Here is a 26092-nt window from a genome sequence, read left to right on the forward strand (position 1 = left end):
AAAAAAAAAAAAAAAAAAAAAGAATTCATTTGAAATCCTTTTACCTCTCAGTGTATTGGATTTTCCACTTACCCCAAGTATTCAAAATAACAAAAACATCATTTTCCAATGTTTTTCTTTTTTCTTCCTTTCACACACACACACACACTATATATATATATATATATATATATATATATATATATATATATATATGGATGGATGTCAGGTATTTTGCTCTGATGTTCATCTTGCTTTTCAGAAGGGAATCTCTCATTGAACCAAAATTAATCCTTTTGGGTAGACTGGCTGGCTGGTTCTTTTTTTTGACTAATCTAATTCTCAGGCATCATTTAACTTGTATAATCCATAATGGACTACTTAATCAATTTGTTATTATTTGTGGGTTAATAACTGAATAGTATTAGGTTTAAGGTTGGAGATAATTGCATTAGAATGATAATTTAATGATATCATCAGTCTAAAAGGAGTTCACTTACAGCATTGTTTCACAGATTGGGGGAGAGGACAAGTTTTTTTGTCAGGCTTTTAAAAAGCGAATTATACTCAATTTGGCATTTACTTTTAACTCTTTTGAATGTTTTCCCTAAATTAATAATGTAAGAATAATGTGGTTTCATATTTGTTCCAGTCTTACGTCTTTTTAGCTAAGTATACTGTTTTATAAGTTAAATTTTATCTGTAATTTCTTTATTGGAATCTTGGAAATAGACATTTATATGCCACATACTCACATATTAAAAATAAAGATGCTCTTTGGGATGTTATGTCATACCATAAATTAAATACAAAATCCTGTGGGCACCATTGTGTCTGCTGTCAGCACCAGCATTTCTGATGGAGCTAGCAAACTTCCAAATGTATAAAGAACGTGTTATGTTTATACAGTACCACTGGTAACTATGCCTTAGTTATAGTTATATTGCTGTGATCCAAAACTCTTAGGGAGGAAAGAGTTTATTGCTGTTTACTCCTTGAGAAAACAGAAAAGTCAGGGCAGGAGCCTGGAGGCAGGAGTTGATGCAGAGGCCATGGAGGAGTGCTGCTTGCTGGCTTGCTCCCCGTGGCTTGCTCATCCTGCTTTCTTATAGCACCCAGGACCACAGCCCACAGTGAGCTGGGCTCTCCCTTTTCCATCATCCACACAGAAAACACTCCAGCAGCTGATCTGGCTGAATATTTTCTAAATTGAAGTACTCTCTTCCAAAATGACTCTAGCTTGGGTCAAGTTGACATAAAACTAGTCAACACAGCTACCTGTAATTTGTTTTTAATCTAACCCTTTTCCTTCAGTCCACAGCAATGAAAAAAATAATGTATTATAACATGCGAATAAAAACTGTTCAGAGACATCTGAATGAAGAACTCGAAAAACTAAATGACAGAAAATGCAAGTTACAGAAGCTACCTGAAGAACGGATAAAATTATTCAACTTTGCAAAGAAAACGGTAAGATTTAATCATGTAGAATTTCCGTGGCCACAGTGTAGGAAAATTATCTGTCAAACTAGTAAATACTTAACTCCACTGCCCGTTCACTCCCACCCTGTGGCATGCATGTGTGCATGTGATTAATACTGAGACTTGAGTCAGGTTTACTGTAAAAATACTTTAGTTCCAGATATATATATATTAAGATATGGGTGTGAGACCTCTGCTCCAATCTCCAATGCCCATGTAAAGCAGGCTTGGTAGCCTGTGTCTGTGGTCACAGTGTTCTGAAAGTCAGACTGGGAAGCAGAGACAGGACTTGAGCAGCATAGAACAGAGGCTCTGTCGCAGACAAGACAGACTGTGAGGGCCAACACTGAGATTGTCCTCCACACATGTCCTGTGGCTTGCATATAGCTGTGACAGTATGTGCGTGCACATACACTCAAACACACTCACACATACATATAAACTCACACAGTCACATACACACTAACACATCTACACACACATACATACACACATGCACACACACTCAAACACACACACACTCACACATACACACACTCCAACACACTCACACATACATACATATATACATACACACTCACATACTCTGTCTCTCATACACACATACATAAGCACATATGTACTCATACACACACTCACATATATACACACACAGGTATACACACATACAGGTATACAATGGGGAACTTCAAACCAAACTCTATTTTAGTAGAGTGTGTGCTCTTTATGCAGAATAATTAGATTCCTTTTATTAAAAGTAGATCTTGAAAAGAATCATTTACTTGAAAACAGAACCTTGTAAGTGTAAAATTTTCTGTAACTTCTCAAAAACATGAAGAAACAATGGATTTAACAAATGGTGTTAGAAAGCCATCAAGGTATATAGGAGTGGGGAAGCTGGGTGCTTAGTTTGCAATTTAGTGCAAGTGAGGATAAAAATTAAATGATAGAATGTCAAGTGATAATTATGTAGATGGGTTGATTTAGCTGGTCTCAACCTGCCAAATACTAGACATTGCAAAGAAAAAAGATGTAAGTTCAAAACAAAAACAAAACAAAAAAGCAAGGTGCTTTTGTGCTAAAAGTTGTTGTTATTCATAAAAGGAAAGCACACGGGCTGGTAAGATGGCTCAGTGGGTAAAGCGCTTCCCGCACAGCATGAGGACCTGGTTTCAGTCCCGAGTCCAAATAGAAGGGTAGCCTTGGTAATGTGTGCTGCTCATCTTAGAGCTAGGGAAGTCAAGACCAGTGAGCCTTGGTGTTCACTGGCCAGCCAGCGGAGGCTACTTAGCAGACTCCAGGCTACTGAGATAGCCTAGCTTTAAAGTGATGTGGACAGTGCCTGAGGGATGACACCTGTGTTTGGCTTCTGATCTCCACGTGCTCACACACACACAAGCACATGCCCTCCACATACACATTAAGGGAAAAAATGTCTAAAGACATTAAAATATCCTCAAGAAACAGGATGCATGCCCAAAAATAGATTCTGTCTTTAGTATAGTGCGTCCATGAGGAAGATAAGGTTAAAATGAGATGTGCAAACAGGAAAACGGGAGGAAGCATATAAATCATCACCTTACAGATGAATACATTACAGTGACGAATAAGCAGGCCTTTATGAATTTCCAAGTGCAGTGTGAAACCACCTTTACTGTAAACCTATCAAAGCACAGCACACAACGGCATTAGGTGTCGCAGATGACCATAATCCATTCTGCCTTGCTCATGAGAGTGAGCCGTGGTTACACAGCTTCAGAGAGCTCCTAGCCATCAGCTCAGCGAGTGTACTAGTGTACTTTATTCTACGGCTATTTATCACCACTCCATTGACAGATTAGATGCTACCTAAATCTTTACCGAGAAAACAAGCTGATGGTTTTGCAGTAGGCTACTTAACTATGTTGTCGCTAAGAAGTAAAGTCGGAGAGCTGGGCACATGAGTCAGCCTCTTGAAGAGGACTCAAGCCGGCTCTCAGCACCCATACCTTGTGACCCACAACCACTTGGAACTCTGGCTTCAGGAAATCCAGTGCCTTTCTTGGCCTTCATATGGACTTCCATTCATTATACATACCACATATCCATACATTTAAAAGAATAAAAAAATAAAATAAAATTTTTATGGAATTGAAGTTTGAAATATATTTAATGGCCCTTTCTACAAATGAGCATATTTTTGGTTTATAATCAGAATGAGATTCTTGAGGTACAATGTTAATTGAATTTAAATTATTTGATTAAAAAAAAATCACAGAAAGACCAAAATGTCAAAATCCATTTTATAATATGTCATTTTCAAGTATATAGGTTGAGAATCTCTTACCTAGAATGCTTTACAACCAAATGGATTTCAGAGTTTAGAGTCTTTCACATTTTGGAATATTTACATGAATGCTGTCTTGGTTTGGTTTGGTTTGGTTTGGTTTTTTTGGTTTTTTCCAGAGCTGAGGACCAAACCCAGGGCTTGCTCTTGCTAGGCAAGCGCTTTACCACTGAGCTAAATCCCCAACCCCTTACATGAACTCTGAATGTCCCTTTTCTGAATATCTAAAATATGTCCAAAGTTTCAAATTTGGGTGCACTTCAAATTTCAATCATATTACCAGCAAGCAAGTAAAGGAATATATATCATATAAACTGCACGCATTGTTTAAATATGTAATTTGGTTATAGCAACCAGTTATAGCTATATAAGTAAAGAAATGCCACTGACTAGTAAATTTCTTTTTATAAATGTTGTGCATTATAGTTTATCTTTTAATCCTACAAGAGATTTGCCCTGGTCTAAAACTTTAAAGGAGTAACCCAAAGGCTAAGTAATCAAGATAAATAATATTTAAAGCAATATTTTAAATATCAATTAATGCCAAAAGTCTAATATAGACAGCAAACCCCAAAATATTAAAATCTGATGCAGTGTATAGTTTTTGAGCTGGTCAGATACTGAAGCAAAAGGAAAACACTTTATGTGTTTTCTGTGGTTTTCTCTCTCCATGCATAGTTTTTAAAAATAGCTATTATGCTAAAAATTACATTATCTGAAGTATAATGTTTTATTCACATGCAGACCAGCATTGATGGTAATTTCACTCAACATTTCATGGCCTGTGTCTTCAATGTGCTTGTTTTCTGGGAAGAGACGGCCGTGCTCGCTCTTTCTAACCTGTCGCTCGTTCACTAGACACTAGCTGAATTTGCACCAAGGTCAAAGCCGCCTATTTGGCTTTTATAAAGCTTGAGCTACCTGGATGTCTACTTTGACCATTTAAACCGACTGAAATGAATATCTGAGGCTTTGCCTTAATTGTGTTTTATTTTTAATTTGCTCTCTGGTACATTGATTTCCACAGTTAGAACGGGAACTGGCTGAACTCAAGATCTCTGGCAAAGGGCAGGGTGATACAGGGCCGGAGGCCGAGAAACCCCGGAATAGTGAGGTTGCCACACAGGAATCAATTCTGCAGCAGAAGATACTGACCAAGCTGAACGCTCTGGACGACAGAGTCACATTCTGGAACAAGAAACTACATGAGTATGTTTGCAGAATTATCTGGTCATTCAGATTGATAACAGGATCAAATAAAATAACCACGTTGGAGGCCGAGAGTTGAGTTCAATTCCTTTGATAAATGGGAGAAAGCAGAACATGAACTGTGTTGGCACACCGGGTTCCTAGGGCCCCTCACCCACTCAAAGCTAGGCTCTGGCTGAAGCCATTTTCAATTAAGCACAGTGGGCTTCCTCCGCTCAGCATGGCGTCACATCTCAGTTTCTGTCAGTAAACTAAAAGCAATTGAGTGCTCCTTAGTTCAGAAACGCAACACGTAGATAAGACTAGCAAGGCACACTACAGTCCTTGCTTGTTCACACTGGGTAAATGGGTTACTAGGCCCTTGTAATGATCTTAACAACAGGATTGTAACATTTGGAGGTGGGGGCTCACTCCATGCCAGGTGACCCTCCCACTAGTAGTACTGGTGTGTGCTGAGAATACTTGGGTGTAAGAAGACAAAGCAACCTGTCTAGGGTTTGGCATCCATGCTTTTAGATCCAGAAAAGTCTCAGCTTTTCATACTCTGCACGAGGATAACAAAATCAGAGCTTTTCACTGCCAGAAACAGAATATCTTGTTCTGGGTCTAACTGCTAACACTCACGTTACTCCACCACTGAAAGCCAGAGGTAACTGATTCTCAAATGCATGCTTTGTGCATGTCCTACGGCATGTGACCGAACAGCTGTGTGCCATGCTGTGAGTCTCACATCCGATGAACCCCTGCACGTGTGTTTTGTCTCTGGTAGGATTGAAGCGATTTATCGGACTGAAGTAAAACAGAAGAAGAGGAGTCACGGCTTACTGACCCCGTTTCTGCTAACTGAACTGGAGACCGTGGGCAACATCCATTTTGAAGAAGGCACCCAGGCTGACGACTGGTAAATCTGAGCTTTGAGTAGGGCTCCAAAAGTAGTTGTATTTTCCATCCCGAGCCAGGTGATCAACTTGCAAAGTGTCCCATTTTCAAAATAGTTTTTATCAAAATATTCATCTGTTGAAAGTTTGCAGTCATGTGTTTTCCACCTGTACCTTTGTCTCATTGCTTTATCGTCATGAGCCACGCCCTGTACACCTCAACGGGGTCACTCAACACCCATTCCTTTTCTTAGCCAGTCAGCAGAAAAAGTATATGGGGAGTTCGTAAATATTTTAAGAAAGAAGTTCATGTCCCACTGCTGTCCTCGCGATGTTTTTATACAGTTGCTGGGCAGATAGCCCTGGATTCTGAACACTGGCTGAAAACCAGAACAGAACAGAAAGTGACCGCACAGCTGGCCATAGCAGGTTGCCACCGTGGACGCCTCCTGGCCATCCTGCAGGCCTGCAGTCAAAGGGGAAGCCGTGTGGGAGCTAAGTCGTCAGTGGCAACAAGGCCATTGGGTGGTGGGGGAAGGGGCACAAAGCCAGACTTCAGGATGCCGGCTTCCCTGTATCACAGCCAGTGGGAAACGATCTGGACAAGATGAGAATGAAACCCAGTTCAGTCCGACTTTGTTAGCCAGGCCTGTTCTAAGTCCTAGAGTCTGACACCAGGTGCTTTACTGTAAGCATCTTTAAACAGAACCGCTTGTTACTGTTTCCTGGTGTAATATAATCTCAGATCCACAAGGAGGCACAATTACATCAACCTACGTCAAAGTGCATGTCATTTCTTGCAAGAAAGTGGGTTCTGAAGAGAGACTGCATATATTAGACTAGGGAAGGAGCGGCCAAGATCTGAGTCATTCATATGACATAGAGGTCATTTGGGCTATTAGTCACCTCCTGCACTGATCAGGAAGCTTCCCTCTGTGGTTGTAGCCCTCACACCTATGTTACATAAATGGTCACAGGGTAAATGTATCTCCTAAAGAATCATTTGCTTCCTTGTTAAATGGTCTCTTCCGGTCTTGTCTCCAGTCTGTGCGATTTTAAGACAAGATTGTAAGTTTATTAGAACAGCCAGATGAGGGCAGCAGAGAGCGGACCAGTCCTTGATCTAGAGTTTCTCAAAGCTGCCACATCCTCCTCTGGTTCTCAGATCACTTTTCTTCCTGGGAGATCTCGGAGGCTTCAAGAAGGTGCCCTCTGCACTCCTTACCCAAGGCTTCTCTGCTAAGTCTTTATTCTTTAGCATTTGTTATATTTATGGCTTTACATATTATTGAATATCTATCCCCTTTGGAATATAAGCCTTAGGAGAGAGAGGGTGGACACCACCCTTCTCACTATGTGTCCTAACTTAGGGAGTTCTTGGGATAGAGTCAGAGACAATGAGAATCCCAAAGAGGACAGGGCCAGTGCTGATGATGGCCCAGGGTCTGATTCAGCATGTATTTGAGATGTGCTACAGGCGTGCTAGAGGGTGAAGAGGAATGGAGACAGCCACTCCTGCCATTTTTAACTACAGGTTAGGGCCAGGTGCTAAGTAATTAGCTTTGAAAGTCCCTTTACATATTTACTCGAGTGTTTTAGAAAACAGTGGATATTCAACATCTACATTTGGGTAGAAATGATTATTTGTGTATGAATATATACATGCATATATACATACATTCATGCATGGATACATACATACCTACCTACCTACATACATACGTATGTACATGCTAGATAAAATCACCTAAGGACTGTGGAAATAAGAGAGCTATAATTCTGGTTCCTGGCGAAAAGCAAGCTTTCCAAGTCTCTTGGAGACTGGGGATAGCTCAGTGACAAAGGACTTTCCTGATGGCAGAAGGTCCTTTGTTCAGTCCTTAACACGATAAAAAAAAAAAAAAAAAAACCTAAAATAAATGAAAACTTAAAAAGAAATCATTTCAAGGAACCAGGAAAAAACGGAAAGAAAAGAAAAGATGAAGTCATAGCCTGAAGGAAGGTGGCCAGGAATCTTTGGTCACACTGAAGCTAATCAAATATTCTTAAGAAGGAAGGACTATTCAGTCAACATTGGTTTTAGGTAGAAGAACTAGATAATAAATAATAAAAGAACATTTTATTGTGTTTCAAATTTTAGCATCTTCTGTTGATCAAATATGCCCAGTGGAACAAAAATACAGCTACTGTGATCTGATGAAGTATGTTTAGCAAAAAATATCACAAACTAGGATCTTCAAGGTTTATTTCATGTGCTTCATACTCTTCAGCATGTTGAAGGCAGTCCATTGTTCTGCTTTTTGTTTGTGTCCTGACTCCCCACATAGGTTTAACTCCTGCTATGAACTAATCCTGTCACGTTTCTGCACCTGGGACTTCAGAGCATACGGCATCACAGGGGTGAAAGTGAAGCGGGTCATTAAAGTCAACAACCGTATTCTGAGGCTGAGGTTTGAAGAGAAATTCCAAAAGTGCTTGGATCTTGAAGACATACAAGATTCAGAGTAAGAATCAGTTCTGTAACAAGTAACTGTAAAAAAGCCTGCCTTCGTTTCATTTTGAGAGGGGGGAGAGAGAATATGAATATTCCTGTTTTAAAAGTTCACCATATAGAAGATGCACCCTGCTAGTAAATGTTTCCTGGTCCTGCATCTCCCATGGCCGAGATGACTTCATGATTTGTCTACAGTGAGCCTCTTTCTGAGAGTGGGGTAGGGGCCCTGGAGGTCTTAATGACACTGGAAACAGGAAACTCTCACCATGGTGTACAGTTAACTTATTAATGGTTAAGCTTTTGTGACATTAACTCTCACCCTCTTTCTGCTTCTGTTCTTCCTAAGGAGCTACCGAAAGATGCTGGAGTGCCTTTTCTATGTCTTTGATCCTGAAGTGACAGTAAAGAAAAAGCATCTGCTACAAATACTTGAAAGGGGATTCAAAGACTGCGACACAAGCAAGGTAGCTCACGCTCTCACCCAGAATACTCATGGGGAATATTCAGAATACTCACGCTGCCACTGGTCCAGCACGTCTCCCCGTCCCTGCATCAATGTTTACCATACTTCTGCTCCTGGTTCCCAGGAAGCTTGGTGGCAGACTGACAGTCTTAGGCGTGAAAAGGACAGCACAGGCAGTCCTCCACAGCTCTGTCTGCCTGCCTTGACTTGATTCTTCTTGGAGTCTTTTATTGGTGACTTTGAAATTTCCTTCTTTAATTGGCTCCAAACTCAACATGACCGTCCAGCACTCCTGTAAAGTACGTGTTGAAAGCACCCCATCCCACGCTTCGGCTGTGCTTCCTAGCTGCTGTCCAGCTTCCTATTTCCGTTTTCCGCCACCATTTCTTTCCTCTCTACTTCTCTGTCCTCACCTTACCGCTAATTCTGTGTCCTTGCTGGGACCCTGAGCTCCAACACATCTAGCCCACTTTCCTGCAGCCTTCTGATGTAGCTCAGTGCTGGAGAGTACTGCTTCCCAGGCCGAGTTACACGGTGACCCACATAAATGAGAACACTGCTGTGTTTGAACCTGATGCTGCTCTACTCCAATGGACCACTTCACCTTGTCCTGCTTGCTTTGTGTATTGATGATGACTTTGAACTCCTGAACCTTCCACTTCCACTTCCCACCAACAGTGGAGGAGTGTCCCTGTTTCTTCACATCCTCGCCAGCATCTGCTGTCACCTGAGTTTTTGATCTTTGCCATTTTGACTGGTTTGAAGTGGATTCTCAAGGTTGTTTTGATTTGCATTTCCCAGATGACTAAGGATATTGAACATTTATTTAGGTGCTTCTCGGCCATTCGAGTTTCCTCAGTTGAGAATTCTTTGTTTAGCTCTGTACCCCATTTTTAATAGGGTTATTTGGTTCTCAGAGTCTAACTTCTTGAGTTCTTTGTATATATTGGATATTAGCCCTCTATCGGATGTAGGATTGGTAAAGATCTTTTCCCAGTCTGTGGCTTGCCGTTGTGTCCTGATGACAGTGTCCTTTGCCTTACAGAAGCTTTTCAATTTTACGAGGTCCCATTTGTCTAAAGTTGATCTTAGAACATAAGCCATTGGTGTTCTGTTCAGGAAATCTTCCCGTGTCGACATAGTCAAGGCTCTTTCCCACTTTGTCTTCTATTAGATTCAGTGTATCTGGTTGATTGTGGAGGTCCTTGACCCACTTGGACTTGAGCTTTGTACAAGGACATGAGAATGGATCAATTTGCATTCTTCTACCTGCTGACTGCCACTTGAGCCAGCCCCATTTGTTGACTATGCTCTTTTTTCCACTGGATGGTTTTAACTTCTTTGTCAAAGATCAGGTGACCATAGGTGTATGGGTTTAATTCTGGGTCTTCAGTTCTATTCTACTGATCTACCTGCCTGTCGCTGTGCCAATGCCATGTAGTTTTTATCACTTTTGCTCCATAGTAGAGCTTGAGGTCAGGGATGGTGATTCTCCCAGAAGTTCTCTTGTTGTTGAGAGTAGTTTTTACTATCCTGGGTTTTTGTTTTTGTTTGTTGTTGTTGTTGTTCCAAATGAATCTGAGAATTTCCCTTTCTATCTCTGTGAAGAATTGAAGGGGGCGTCTTATTCTTGAACTCTCCCTATGCTGCGGGTTTAAGAGCAAGGGTGGACAGCACTGGCTAATCTTCCAAAGTGTTAAGCATTGGCTTCAGCAAGTAGCAAGCACTTGAGAATCATTATTACAAAACTCTTGTGTTTGCAGTCGTTTGTAAACCTTTCTCTACTGTGCTTAAGGGCAAAGACTATATTTACAGACTAGGTTCTCAACAAAAATGAGGTGACTGAGTAGACAGTGGCCATAACCCCTATGTCTGTGCCTCAGCCTATTTTCTCATCTTAAAATAGTTTTCCCTTACATTTGGATTCCCTCCGATCTTAGAGCCTGAGAAGGTGGCACCGTCCCATTTTCACCTTCTGCTCATTTCAGTTAAGAAGGATATCTTGTTTGATGCAGCTTGAGATGTCTTATGGTTTTAGTTATTGTTCATGGTTCTGACCTCCCTCTGTCCCCCAAGTGCGGTGCACAGAGACTGTGACCAAGCAAGCAGGCATGACCCCTGCAGAGTGGAAAGGTCATTTGCTGAAGTGTGGACTTCGTAGTCACAGGAACCAGTTTTCCTTTTTTTTTAAAAAAAAGAACTTCTTTGGGTAACTTTGGGCTTCGATTAGGAAATACTTTCCTAATTGAGTTTCAGAAAAGACATAATTCTAAATAATATGACTGTTAATCGAAAACTAGTGATCAATTTAAAACTCTGAGGCTGTGACAAGGACAAAAAGATCTGAGCTCAGATTGTGGAATTCCCCATCTCTCCTCCCATCCTTGGGACTTCTCATAATCTCTCACAGCTCTAGGCTCCTTACACGGAACAGTGATTCTGTCTGCTCTTTGTATAATACTGATGCAGTCTGGGAGAAGTGAAGTTAGTCACAACAAAACTAAGATGTCTGTGCACAACTGGAAATGTTTTGTTTCTGGAAAATAATGTTGACTGCATAGCATACACCCGAAATGAGTGGGCTCTTCTTCTGACGTGACACCTCACCCCAACAGGGCCTTCCTTTGGAGACAGCAAGAGTTTCCCATCCACCACCCACCACCCAGTCCTTGTTGAAAGCTGTTGAACCCAGCACCACACGGACCCGGCACCACACGGTGCTGATGTTGGTTATGACTTTGGCTGATTTTCCCTGCGCAGCAAACTTTGTTCCTTATCACTTTTGTACAGACCCATTTGCATGTGGCTTTTGAATATTTAAATAACTTTGCATAATGAAGCTGCACCTGGAGATTATCTCTTTGCAGATTACTTTGGCCAACACAGAAACATAAAATAATAAGCTCTCTGGATCTAAGTAGAAATGCTGTCTATTTTACATGGAAAACAAAAAGCCCTAAAATGTTTTTTTTCTCCTTTGCAGCCCTCTCTCAAAAAGGAAGCCGTCACTCTTGTGAACAGCCTCAGTATGTGTGAGTGTCCCCGAATAGAGTTCCTCCAGCAGAAGTACAAGGAGGAGAAGAAAGGCCCATCAGAGAGTGAGCTCTACAGACACGGTAACAGACAGTCCTTCTGAAGCTGTGAGGCCCACAGCTCCTCCATCTCTTCTGGATCGTTTTTCCTTATTGGTTTTATCAATCCAAGAGACACTGTCCGAATTGTTGTGTGGCATACTCACCAATCGAGTGGCACACCGCTGTCGGTTCAGCTGCACTGTCAGCTGGACTCTGTATTTATTGTCTACCAACCCTAGGAAGAAGAGAACCTACATTGTTCCGATATTTCACCCAACTTGCACATGCATTTCAGAGTCTGCTTCTGTCTTTATGTTGCATCATAAGAATAAACTCAGAAGTACACTCGTGTATTTCTTTACACACATTAGCATCATGAGAAAGAGAAAAGAATTGGCTTGTATGTGAAATAATCAATAGAACAGTCAGGAAGTTTGGCTGTATTTATTCTGAGTCACCACAGTCTAAGGTGATGAGAAAACCTGGCAGGAGTGGGAAAGCATGTGGATTAGACATTGTTCTGTAGAAGGCAAACTGTGTGGTAATTTATTCAGTTAGTAAATACCATTCTTGCAACCTAAATAGATGGCAGTGTTAAATACAAAAACCAACCTGTAAAACACCGTGGAAGCGCTTACAAGCTGGGAGAAAGGGCCAGCCCCTGGGCCTTCTCTTGCCTCCCCTCCTGCTCTTCATTCTTCAGAATGTACTAATTAACAATGTGCTAATTAAATGCTTATTGTGTCTTAGGCACTGTCTGGTTTTGCATAAACCAGTTTCCTCTACACAGTGCCTACAAATATCAATGATCACAAAATTAAATACAAAGTTATAGTTACTATAGTAAGTATAACTATGAATGAAGTATCAATGCATACAATAAAGAGAACAGCCAATCAGGCTAGGGATTAAGGGCGCTTGTTCTATTATCTCTGTCACCAAACTAACTGAACATCAGGCAGCAGGCAGAACTTTGGTTTGTCCTCAGCCAGGAACACCTGCTGTGTGCGGTAGGAGGTGCAGCATGGTGGCAGAGTGCCTGCCTGGCAGGCCTGGTGCCTCCAGCTAGCAGCACTCAAACACTTACTGGTTCTTTGAGAATAGCATGCCAAGATCCAGACCACAGTTCTGCTGGGATGGTTCACAGCAAGCTGTCAACTGTGCATGGCTTCTTATAGTGAAATATCAGAAACACAATCTGGTTGCTAAATCAAGGCCTCTTTACTTGAAAAAAAAAAAAAAAAAACCCTGATACTTTTCAGATCATTCTTTTCCATCCCAGTTATTAGAAAAACCTCATATTTACCACCTACTTAATCCTTCTAAAATGCATTTCTAAAATAGGCTAGCCTAACTCACATTTTATATCTTTCATAGAGTGAAAATAATCAGGCCTGGAGAGATGGCTAAGTGTGTAAGAGCGCTGGCTGCTCTTGCAGAGGACCAGAGTCAGTTCCAGCACCCACACTGGAGTTAACCACCTTGTAACTCCAGTTTCAGGGGATCCAATAAACTCTTTTAAACTACACAGGCAATGCTTTCATGTGCATAAACCCACATGTGTGTGTGTGTGTGTGTGTGTGTGTGCATGCACACATACACGCATCTTTAGTACTCAGGAGATTGCAAAGACCTCAAGAATCTGTGAGAGAAGAACTGTCTGTCCTTCTGTTCTATAGATTTATATTTAGTGCCTGTTAGATCTCAGGTGGAAGAAACAGAAGATATCTCAGCAGGTACCTGAGTTCAATTCCTGGGACCTACATAATAAGAGAGAGTACATACACACAGAGACACAGACACACACACAGACACACACAGAGAGAGAGAGAGAGTACATACACACAGAGACACATACACACACACAGACACACACACACACACACAGAGAGTACATACACACAGAGAGTACATACACACAGAGACACATACCGAGAGACACAGAGTCACACACACTCACATACAGACACACACACACACAGACACACAGAGACCAGACACACAGAGAGAGAGAGTACATACACACAGAGACACATACAGAGAGACACACAGAGTCACACACACTCACATACAGACACACACACACACACAGACACACAGAGACCAGACACAGAGAGAGAGAGAGTACATACACACAGAGACACATACAGAGAGACACACAGAGCCACACACACTCACACCACTCACACACAGAGACACACACGCACACACAGAGAGAGAGAGAGAGAGAGAGAGAGAGAGTACAGACACACACACACAGAGACACACAGAGTCTCACACACACACGCACACACACACACACACACACACACAGACCAGACACACACACACAGAGAGAGAGAGAGAGAGAAAGAGAGAGTATATACACACAGACACACACACACAGAGACACACAGAGTCTCACACACACACACAGAGACCAGACACAGAGAGAGAGAGTACACACACACAGAGATACACACAGAGACAAACAGAGTCACACACACTCACACACAGCCACACAGAGACCAGACACACAGAGAGAGAGAGAGTACATACACACAGAGACACATACAGAGAGACACACAGAGTCACACACACTCACACACAGAGACACAAACACACACACAGACACACAGAGACCAGACACAGAGAGAGAGAGAAAAACCAGACACACACACAGCAGAGGCATTTCTAAATTATTGTGTTCTTTTCTAGTTTCTTTACAGTTTTATTTGTTTATGTTTCTTTTTCCATTTTATAGCCCAGTGATGTACAATTCAGTATGTAAACTTGGGCTAAAACATGTAAGGATCCTGCTTCTGACTCTTAAGCACTAGGATTTATAAGTGTGAGCCCAGCACTTAAAGTGTGTTCACTATAATCACGATGTCCTTGTTAAGACCAGTTTATTAATTTAACAGATATGTCCTAACTCCTACTTTGAATCAAGTTGCATGCTGTACACTGTCCAGTGTCAAGATAACCATGGTCTCTGCCATTACAGAGCATTAAGATTAATAAACGTTGCATTGGAAATTTGTTAAGGTCATATTTATTAAAATTATATCTTTTCATATTTAGGCACCATCCTCATTGCGAAGGTTTTTCTTGGCCAGAGTATTCAGGCTCGTGACCAGGAGCCCATCAATAAAGCCAACTATCCCATGGTTAACTCGGTGTTTGTTCCTCAGAGACACGTGCTAAGTATGTTTGCCAAAAAGAAAGTCGTGCTATTTCATCCCTCTCAGTACAAAACAGTCCTGCTGAATACAGCAGTCTATAACTTACAACATGGTCTAATCTGAACCTAACAAGGCCTACAAACTTCTCTATGAAGACCTACTTCTGGATATTAATACTTTTCTGTTATTCATATTAATAATATGTTGAAATTTATTTCAATAATTTAATTATTTGTGGTAGGTATGTGTGTATGTGTGTGTATACTCACCTGCACATTCAACTCTCAGTATCTGGGCAATTAGTTCTAGAGTACATACACACACACACACACACACACACACATACACAGTGGGAGTGGGACACACACAAACGTATAGATAAAAAAAACTTCTTGAATTCTTAAGACCTTTACGTCAGATGGTATGGTGTCTGCATGCCATCTACACAGCCTTCCTGGGTACATGACACCGTCTCCATAATACCTAACACAGTATAAATGCAATGCTGCAAACCGTGGCTACACTTATTGTTCCAGGAATACTGACAAATGTACAGCTCACGACAAACACTTTTCTAAATCCAAACACTTCTGCCCTGCAGTTTTTGAATCAGTGGTTGCAGAAGTCATGGGGATAGGGGTTTCATGTGTGAGTGTGTGCAAACAATTAGTTTCCAAAGGATTAAAAATAAACCTCTAATAAAGATCTTAAGAGGGCTGAGTTATCAAAATTCCACACCCATTTAGTCCTTGGTAAAATGAAGATTTAAGTGGAAAAGGATAAGCTAAACATCAATCCCGCTTTGTAATGGAGGACTTTATAACATCCTCAATTTTGTAATTGTGGGAAATTGTTGGTAAGGATGTGTTGTTACTTCTTCATCTATGCTGGAGTTTAAACGTTTACTGTATTTTGAGTGTTTGTCTTGCCAGACTTTGCTTTTTAACTCTAGATTCTATCATAGGACAAAGAACTTGCGATTGTGGCTATCGGCAGTACAAATGGTTTGTCTTCGACCATGACCTCGTTTTGCCAGAATACATCGTTGAATTTGAGTATACTACTGTGGTATGCTTTTTTTTTTTTACAATATTTAAAAATATGAATTCCTTATCCTGGAGTAGAATAATTTGAAATCCAGGATTGTTAAGCAGACTTTGTATTATGAATGCCTATCAATCCTTTGTGTGCATGTGTGTGCACACACAATGGCTGTTCTGTGAAGGACTGAATTTTCAAACCTTGTCATCATGACATCTGAATGTTTTTATTACGTGAGCACATTATGGGTTTCTTCTATAGCTGTAGTCTCACTGGGAAATATCTGACACCTATGGATGCCTATAGAATAAGCCTAGGAAGCAACCTCCCCCTTAGCCTCCCGCCCCTTCCTGTTACCAATGCACACCCTAACAGTTGTGAGGGTTTGCTTTCAATCATTTTCTATTGACACACACACAGTCTTAGCTAGGAGCTCTGTGTTGCTTTTCATAATACATTGTGAACATATCTCATTTCATTGCACATACATGTATAATTTTTTCTTTCTGAGGCTGTATACTATTCAGAAAAACTAATTTAGGTTCTCCTGTGCTGATAGCACTTATACCTTGTATGTAGTTTTAACTATTGAAATCTTGTTTGAGTGAACGTTATTATCATGTGTTTTTTATGTGGCTGTAGATGCTCCTATGCAAGAGAGAGCTACAGAGAACACCTGTGTGTCCACAGATGCACACAGTTAAGTTTCAGCTCTGCCCCTTACCCTTCACAGAACTTTGGCCATTTTGCACGTTTCCAGCAGAGTGACATGGGGGTTTTGTTGTTAGTTAGTTTGTTTTGTTTTGTTTTGTTTCGTTTTGTTTGCATCCTTGCTAGTATGGTATACTATCAAACCTTTTCTATTCTCTTAAGCAAAAAAAAAAAAAAAAAAAAAAGCAGAATATTCCAATTATCCCTAAAAGTCTTCTCAGCATTACAAATCACCTGTTGTATTCAGGGGTAACTTCTTTTAAAAAGAAAACTTATTTATTCATTTTCTATGAGTACACTGTAGCTGTCTTCAGAAACACACACCAGAAGAGGGCATCAGATCCCATTAGATGGTTGTTAGTCATCATGTGGTTGCTGGGAACTGAACTCAGGACCTTTGGAAGAGCAGACAGTGCTCTTAACCACTGAGCCACCTCTCCAGCCCCCATGGGTAACCTCTACAAGATGGTTATTTTCATGCTGATTTTTAAAATTATATATTATGAATATTAGTACTTTACTATTCAGTGCAAATTTTCTGTTGTCTTTTCATTTTAATCGTAACAAAAGTTGCCATTTAATGTGTGATTTATTGACTTTGGCTCTCTCAGTCTTTCCCAGTGTGGACTCTGAATTTTATATCTTTTTTCAAAAGTCTTATAATAAATATTTTGGGTTTTTTTCTCAGTGCTTATTTAGCTAATTAGTTAAAACTTTTGACTTTTTAAGTATATGTAGAAATTAGTTTACATTATGTGAATTGAAGATTAATTCATTTGTTTTCTTTAATATGAATGGATGCTACCTAATCATTTGTTTTGAAGTACTATCTTACTCATTAAATTAACATTTAAAAAAATCTATGTATAAATATATCCTTGTTCTGCTCCATTGATTGATTTAACTTCAGAATCGATTTTGTTTTGGTTAAAGACAACCTTGATAATGTGTTTTAATACATAAGAGGATAAAGTCTCTTGCTCCATCTTTTAAAAACTTTTTTTAAAATTCTTGAACATTTTTATTCCTAAAAAAAAATTATAATCAGCGCATCAGTTTCTAGTAGGAACACCTTTTTAAAAAATTCTTGGAACATTTTTTCTCAAACTCTAAAATCAGTTTACCAGTTTTGTTTTTCAAATTCCTACTAAGATGTGATTGAAATTGTATGTAATCTGAAGCTTCATTTGGAATGGATTAGCAGTGTGTGTGTGTGTGTGTGTGTGTGTGTGTGTGATATGTGTGTTTGGTTTATGCACGTGAATGTGTATACATGTGTAGGCCAACACAGGACATCGTTGGGTGTCTTATTCTCGTCCATCTTATTGCTCTGAGACAGTATCTCTCACTGAACCAGAAACACACTTGCCACTGGGCTAAGCTGGTTAGCTTGAGCTCCTGGGACACCCCTGCCCGGCCTCCCAGTGCTGGGTTTGCTGGCACAGGTAGCCATGCTCAGCTTTTTACACGGGTGCTAGGGATTTTATCTCAGGTTCTTGTGCTTATACAGAAGTGCTCTTACCCAATGAACTATTCTCTACCCCTGATTTAAATATTTGGAATCATTTGTCTTCTTGTGTAGAAACATGATGGCCCATTTCATTCATTTGAATATGTGTCTATACTCTACCAGGCATAGGTCTTTAATACTTTGTATTAAATATAATTCTAGGCATCTTTTTTTTTAAACTGTTCTCTTGAGAGTCTTCCTGCAAGTACACAGAAACTCAGACAAATAGTAAGCAGTAGTTCATTTAGCTTCCGTGACAGAGCAGCCTAGAGGAGGGCGGTCTGAACAGTTTACTGACACCAGCCGGACGTCATGCTTGCTGCTTGCCATTACACGAGTTCTTCATTTCTGATGCTTTAGTTTTGTCTTTACTTCTGGGAAGCTTTCTTCTCTTAGTTCTTTTGATAATGTCTTTGTTTCAGTTCTCTGTTGAATCTTCTGAAATCCGCTCTGGAGAAGTGGCTCTGAAATGATAACTAAAGGATGTAGAAATGACTTTCTCCTTTTTTCTCAGGAAAATATTTTTTAAATATTTTATTTTAGTATTTGCTTTTACATTATAGTATTTACTCTATTCTTTTCTATAATGTCTTGTTGTAGATTCTGTATTCACCTAGATTTAAAAAATATTCTCTGGTTAATTATTTTCTTTTCTTCTAGGGTCAGCTCTGTTTGCTCATGTAGCTCTTAGTTACTCACACATTCAAAGTTCTTACAATAATCACGTGTGAACCCAGGACCTACCAGGAGTAGCCTCCTCTTCTGTTTATTTACTCTGAACATCACATTTCTTGGGGTCTGTTCTTAAAACGTTTCACCTGCATGTGTTTTTCCTAAAAGTCACAGTTCTACTCTTACATGTCACACATGTAAGCCTTCTGCTTTATGTCTGGTAATTTCTTAACCCTTGTTTCTATTCTATGCCATAAAATAGTTTAAATGTATTCTTTACCAGTTTTAAGAAATTGTCATGGGTGAGTGTGGACACACGCATGCATAGCTCACAGTCTTAATCTATGCTTGTATATTTACTAAAGTGACTTTTATTATTCTAGATATTATTGTATAACTGCAAAACTCAATTGTTTTCTATACAGCCTATTTGGTTTTATGTAACAAATAGTCAACTGAATTTTCAACATTTGAAATATTTTTAGGTCAAAGTTCACTCTTTATTTTCTACATTAAACAACGTTATTCTAGAAGAAGGCAAAAAGTATTCTGAAGGATTAGTATTCTCACAGGATTTGAAATTTGATGATGAAGTTCTGAAGATGGAGCCCAGGATTAAGCCCCGCCCAAAACTCATTAGTTTGGATGAGAAGACGATAATTTCCCTTGCTAAGACTAATATTTACAGCCATATTGTGGTGAGTATTATAAGAAAAAATTTGGAAGGGAAACCTGAATTTGGAATTTGAATCTAGTGTGTGGAGTCTAAAGTTATTACCCAATGAATCGTATAATTTTTTTTTTTTTTTTTTTTTTGGTTTTTTTCGAGACAGGCTTTCTCTCTGTGTAGCTCTGGCTGTCCTGGAACTCACTTTGTAGACCAGCCGGCCTCGAACTCAGAAATCCTCCTGCCTCTGCCTCCCGAGTGCTGAGAAGGAATGGTATAATTTGATTGCAAAGTACCCAGTCCTCTTGTTGTACGAAGACCAGGCCAGTGCTCTATAGTAGCAATCAAGTGTGAAACACACATGCAGTTTTAAGTTTTCTTAAAGTACTTACATTAAATTTTCTTAAATTACTTCTTTGTCACTTTATTTAACCCAAATATGTGAAATATTTCAACATGCAGTCTGAATTCTGAGGTGTATTTTCTACCAATATCATGTATTAAATTCAGTCTAGCCATGTGTTGGGAGTTCAGTAGCTCCTTGAAGTGGCTTTCCAGTAAGCAAGTGATTTTATCCTGAATGATAAGTAATCTCTCTTTAAATGATTTAGGTAAAAGCAAAAAGTTTGAATCAGTTTCTAGGATTAATTAACGAGTATATGACAGCTTGATCTTTACCGATATATCAGCAGAATGTGAGTTACCAATTAAAGTGATACTCTACACTAAATCAACTCTACGTGAACTAGTAACCTATCTGCATTTCTGACTTTGAGACTTATCATGTTCAAATGTGCTGCTACCATCACCTCTGACCTACTGTACTGTCATAGCTTCCTAACCAGGACTTCTGTACTCTGCAGTAACAGTTCTGAAACTCCAAAAAGTGTGCATTTTGCAGCCTGCTCCAGAAAGTGTAGCAAATTTCCAAGGAACAGAATCTTACTTCTCAACTTGGGTATCTCGTAGGAGAACTTAGCGGCAGTCGGGCTGGCAGTGTGAAGACCCAGTAAGAGCTGTTGCAGTGGACCACAGAGGAGTTAGTCAGTTCAAGGCACTGGTGTGGGTCAAGGATTGCACAGCTAGCATGGGAAATATTTCTAGAACCAAATATATATGGAAAGAAGGAAAGGGATGTTCAACAAAATAATGAATCTCTTAAGCCACAGACTTAAGGAGAAGATGACGAGTTCCATTTCAGATCTTTTAAATATGATGCATTTGTACAATCTATCAGTGAATTTTGGAATATTGTGCACAACCTAGCCTTTCATGGCAGTTTCAGGCAATTTTGAATACAATTAGAAACTTAGTTGGTTCTCCCTGTGAGGAGCTCAGTTGCATCCACACCAATAAGATGATTGCAGTGTGTGACTGTGGTTGAGAGTAGATAGTTGAACTCATTCCACAATGCCACTTGTGAGGACTGAAGTCAGCTAGGTGTACTGTTTTCTTGTGCCATTATTTACTTCTACCCACAGGTATGTCTTGTCTTTCGCTTGATACCATTCAAAACAGTGAGCTTTGAAGTTGGAGAACCACGTAGGCATCACGCGCACTTCTAAATACAAAACTGAAATGATGTTTGTTTTGTGTGTCTGAGGATGACATGAACAGAAACATCTGGGCTGACATGCGATGTAGGCATGACCTTAGATGCCCACTCATCTTCCTCTTTGACAGTCTCCCCACCCCCACCCCCGTTTCAAGACCCTCACATTTTCAACCTTGGTCCAATGGCTCCGTCAAGGGGCACACTTTCACCTCTTTCCCATGTGGTTTTCTGCCTAATGTCTGAAATCAAACAGTGAGAGCCTCTGTTATTCACTGGCTAACCAGAGAAGCAGATCCTCCCCCAATAAACACCCTAGCCAATGTATTTATTCACTAAATAAGAATTTCTTGCTAATTATTAACAAATTTAGACCAATTAGGAAGTCATATTAGTCACATACCAAGCCCAGCAATGTTACTACAAACTATTATTAGCTTTCAACATCACATAGCATCTTTACTTACTGTATTAGCATTCTCTGAATGTTATTCATAACAATCATGTTCTCATTTTTGCATTATTGTAGATGATTTAATTATTCTACTCTTGAACTTATCCAAAAGGCTAAGAAGCATTAGTAATTTTTCTAAATATGTTAGCTACTAACACCTAGACTGTGTCACAAAAAGCAATGTATTTTGTTTTTCAATTCACATTTTATTTTGCTTCCAGAATCTGAATCTACACGGGAATAGCTTGAGTAAACTGAGAGATCTTTCCAAGTTAACTGGGCTTCGAAAGCTGAACATTAGCTTCAACGAGTTCACTTGCTTAGATGATGTGTACCACTTGGTAAGAGCTGCTCTTTTGAAACATAAAAGCCAAGTCAAAAGCATAGAAGCAGGATGGCAGCCTGGGCCTTGGGGAATAGAGAGGAAATGTTGGTCAAAGCAAAGAAATGTTCAACTATGAGATGAACGTATTCTGGGGGACTAATATACAACACAGTGGTCACTGTGTCAATTAGAAGGCCTTATTATCTATTTTTTACTATAAAACAACATTAAGATGCATTAAAATAAACAATTCAAATGTATGAGTTGGGGCACTCTTAGGAGAGTGTGCTTACAAGGCAGCCTATGCAGAAAGAGGGGAACTTTGCTACTGAGAGCCAAAGCCCTTTGTGCAGCCTCCTCTGCCCCTCCCCCAGGTCCTCTCCCTGAACTCTCCCCTGGTTGTGCTCTCAGCCAAGTGCACACACTACCATAGCCGCTTGGCTTTGTCATTTTAAGAAAGGTGCGCTTTATTGCTAGCAGCAATCATGGGCCTATACCAGGAGGCCTACTAGCTTTAGAAAACTGTGCATCTCTTAAAAAGAAAAAGAAAAGAAAATTATAGAATAAAATTAAATTTCTGTCCCTAAGGATATAATCTGTAATTGAAGTCATTTCAACAATATAACTAGGTATTAGGCATAAAGACATGTATTTTTGTGGATAGTTGCAAGTTGTCTTGCAAGTTTCTGTTTGCCTGCCCTCTTGTGCAAACAAGCCCCTGCAGCTTTATGTTCAGAGAGATGAGGAAACCTATGCTATAGTCTCTGTAGTCTTTAAGGATTGGCTTTGTGTGTGTGTTTGACAGTGCTCCTCCACTGTCAAAGCCAAAATCTAATTGCATAACTCATCTACAATCCTTGTGTTCCCCCAAGTTTACAAGAGCCAAGCCTGACCTGAGAATTGCTGCCATGACCCAGTGTGTTACCCTTAGGGCAGTGTGATTCATGTGTAGGTTTTCTGTGCGTGTTATAAGAAAACATGAGACATATTTAAAGAAGTGGGGGAAAGCACTTGGTATACACAGATCCTGAGTTAGCATCGCGCCTGTTTGTATGTACCACAGTACAACCTTGAGTATTTGGATGCCAGCCATAACCATGTGATAACCCTGGAGGGATTCAGAGGCCTGATGAAACTGAAGCATTTAGACTTGAGCTGGAACCAGCTGAAGAAGACTGGGGAAGAGATCAATGTGCTGTGCAAACACACCACCAGCCTTCTCACCCTTGACATTCAGCACAACCCCTGGCAGAAGGTATGCAGCAGACACCACTAGAAAGGCAGACGCTCTAAGTACAGAGCCAGTCTCTGCCTCGCTGCTCAATCCAAGCCAGAAATAGGCAAACCACACCTGTTTCTGGTGCTTCCTTCAAAATCCTGGATAAGTGGGTTTAGAGTGGTGATCTAGTGACTCAAATGTCACTATAAAGAAAAGGCTGTGCTGTCATGCTTGTATGGTACCTTGTAACCTGTGACAGTCTAAATGCATTACTGCTCTAAGAATGATTGACGTCATTGTCATTTGCAAACTTGCAGAGATTTCATGTCAGTGTGCTAGAATGCTTTTATAATGACACACAGGAGCCAAGAATAATCTGATATGGTAAGGGAAACACACTGTTAAGAAGGGAACAGCATTTTACAATGTGCCCTAAACTCTGGACAATAACATATAGGCTTACTTTGCAATTTCTATTATTTATTCTCTTAAAAATGTAGAAATCATGTCTCTTGCCCCTTGGTCTTGCAAACTTTATATGCCCCAGTACAGGGGAATTCCAGGGCCAAGAAGTGGGAGTGGGTGGGTAGGGGAGCAGGTGGGGGGAGTATAGAGGACTTTGGGGATAGCATTTGAAATGTAAATGAAGAAAATATCTAATAAAAATTGAAAAAAAGAGATCATGTCTCTTCATAAACCTAAATTATAAAATTATATTCTGGTATAGAAGGAAGTTTGAATGTTACTTTTATTATTGTTCATGTTATGCCTTTAAGGCTATCTCCCAGTATTTTAAATGAGCCCAAATTTATAATTTTAAGTCTCTTCTTTCATTGCTTCTAAAATGTGCATAGAGTCAAGCACTGCACTCAAGGCAGAAGCAGGAGGGTCATGAGTTCAAGGCCAGCATAGGTTCTGTAGTAAGACCACATCTCAAGAATAAATAACTGAGGTTTGTAAGATTATGTTTAGCTCTATTAAGTGTGCCATATTACTAAATTTATAACACTGAATTTAAGCTAGGGAAAGCAATATTGTTCTGTTCTGTTCTGTTCTGTTTGTTTTGTTGCCAAAGCAGATTTTTCTAATGGTCACTCTCTCCCTATCAAGTTGGACTTCAAAGTCAGGAGATCCACACTGACCCCAGCACGGAGCTCCCTGGCTTACTGTCCACTCAACAAGCACGAGTCCCCTCCCCCCCCCCGACCCCGTGGTTCCCATCATCAGGGGCTCGCATCCTGAAAATGGAACAGATTTATCCTTACATAATTTAACTCCAACTATTATCTAAAGAATTAAATTAAGTCTTCAGTTTTAGAAGCTAAGTAGTTTTCAAAGAGAGATATACAGTTTTCAATTATGTGGAAAAGGAGGAAGTGTTGCTTCCCCATGCCAGAATACATGTGATGTCTGATGAAAATTAACTTTTTGATATTTTTTCCCAAGCCAGCCACATTGAGGCTGAGTGTTATTGGCAGACTAAAGACTCTTACACACTTAGACGGCCTCGTCATCTCAGAAGAAGAAACCAGAGCAGCTCAGAAGTTCATTAGTGGAACAAAGATTACTCAGGTCGGCATCAGTAGGTTACTATTCCCTGAGTTAGCTGGACATACAAATGATACTTTTCTGGTTTATTTTCTTTCATTAAGCTTGATACTCTCTCCTAGCATATTAATAAAAATCAACATATACCGATGTTACCATTTGACAATTTTCCTATACCAATGTGCCTCCCATATCCTAGCCCCATAAACTGCAGGGGGCTTTATGAATTATCTTGGAACAGGCCCAAATGCCAGCTCCTCCCCTAATATCTCTAGGGAATTACTTTCTAATCACAGGAACTTACTGAATCCTTTCTAGAGGCTGCATGGAGATAAACAGTATTTGTGTATGCGGTAAGCTTTGAGAGAGCATTTAGTACACTATGTAGTATCAGTGTTATGTGTAACCTGCTAAAAACAAAGCTAATGTGTTAGCCTGCAGGGACAGAAATTCAGATTATATACAGATAGAGAATCCTGCACTTTGGGTGTTGGGGATATAGGTTATTACAAGCAAGGTATCAGCTTGGGTTGGCCCTGTTTTTTTGTTTTTTGTTTTGTTTTGTTTTGTTTTGAGACAGGGTTTCTCTGTGTAGCCCTGGCTGTCCTGGAAATCACTTTGTAGACCAGGCTGGCCTCGAACTCAGAAATCCTCCTGCCTCTGCCTCCCAAGTGTGACCCTGCTTTTGATCCTCAACATTCAGCTCTATCTCAATCCAATTTCTGTCCATTTTTTCCTTTATTCTCCTCTCTTACATATGACAGCAGCTTCCCCTCCCTCTCCTTCCTCCAGTTCCCCTATCCCCAGCTCTCCTCAGCCCCAGATCCTAAGATACTTGAATGTTCCTTAAACAACATAACTGTTGGTTTGGGGTCTAATCAAAATGAAGGGAAGTGCACTTTTGTTAATAAAAATATAATTAATGTATTGAAGAAGACTTAGATATTTGCTCCAATAGAAATCAAAGACGACTAAAAGTTTTAAGACTCTTAGCATCTCAGAACAAAGACCCGGCAGAGGCCCAGACCTCTGGGAGAGCTTGATAGACAATGTAACCACCTTTACAGACTGAAGCAGCTACTCAGTACAAAGCACTGGGGCCAATGCGTTAAAACTTCACTGCAGCAAACTGGATAGATGGCTCAGTGGTTAAGAGCACAGACTGCTCCTCCACAGGATCCAGGTTCAAGTCCCAGCATGTCTTAGTCAGGGTTTCTATTCCTGCACAAACATCATGACCAAGAAGCAAGTTGGGGAGGAAAGGGTTTATTCCGCTTACATTTCCATACTGCTGTAGATCACCCAAGGATGCAGGACTGGAACT

General features: G+C 40.1%; 1 protein-coding gene across 1 annotated transcript in view; it reads left to right on the plus strand.

Moving 5' to 3' along the window:
• Window positions 1-26092, plus strand: part of Lrrc9 (leucine rich repeat containing 9) — a 69383-nt gene that overhangs the window by 12202 nt on the left and 31089 nt on the right. Inside the window, exons 8-19 of the mRNA XM_021201415.1 lie at window positions 1294-1449; window positions 4815-4996; window positions 5766-5897; window positions 8202-8378; window positions 8718-8832; window positions 11815-11947; window positions 14969-15091; window positions 16034-16137; window positions 19489-19701; window positions 21898-22017; window positions 23065-23256; window positions 24667-24792. Coding sequence (XP_021057074.1) covers window positions 1294-1449; window positions 4815-4996; window positions 5766-5897; window positions 8202-8378; window positions 8718-8832; window positions 11815-11947; window positions 14969-15091; window positions 16034-16137; window positions 19489-19701; window positions 21898-22017; window positions 23065-23256; window positions 24667-24792 — 1773 coding nt within the window. The remainder of the gene's footprint in view (window positions 1-1293; window positions 1450-4814; window positions 4997-5765; window positions 5898-8201; window positions 8379-8717; window positions 8833-11814; window positions 11948-14968; window positions 15092-16033; window positions 16138-19488; window positions 19702-21897; window positions 22018-23064; window positions 23257-24666; window positions 24793-26092) is intronic.

Source organism: Mus pahari, chromosome 7 (genome assembly GCF_900095145.1).
Source record: "Mus pahari chromosome 7, PAHARI_EIJ_v1.1, whole genome shotgun sequence".
NCBI classification, from domain to species: domain Eukaryota; kingdom Metazoa; phylum Chordata; class Mammalia; order Rodentia; family Muridae; genus Mus; species Mus pahari.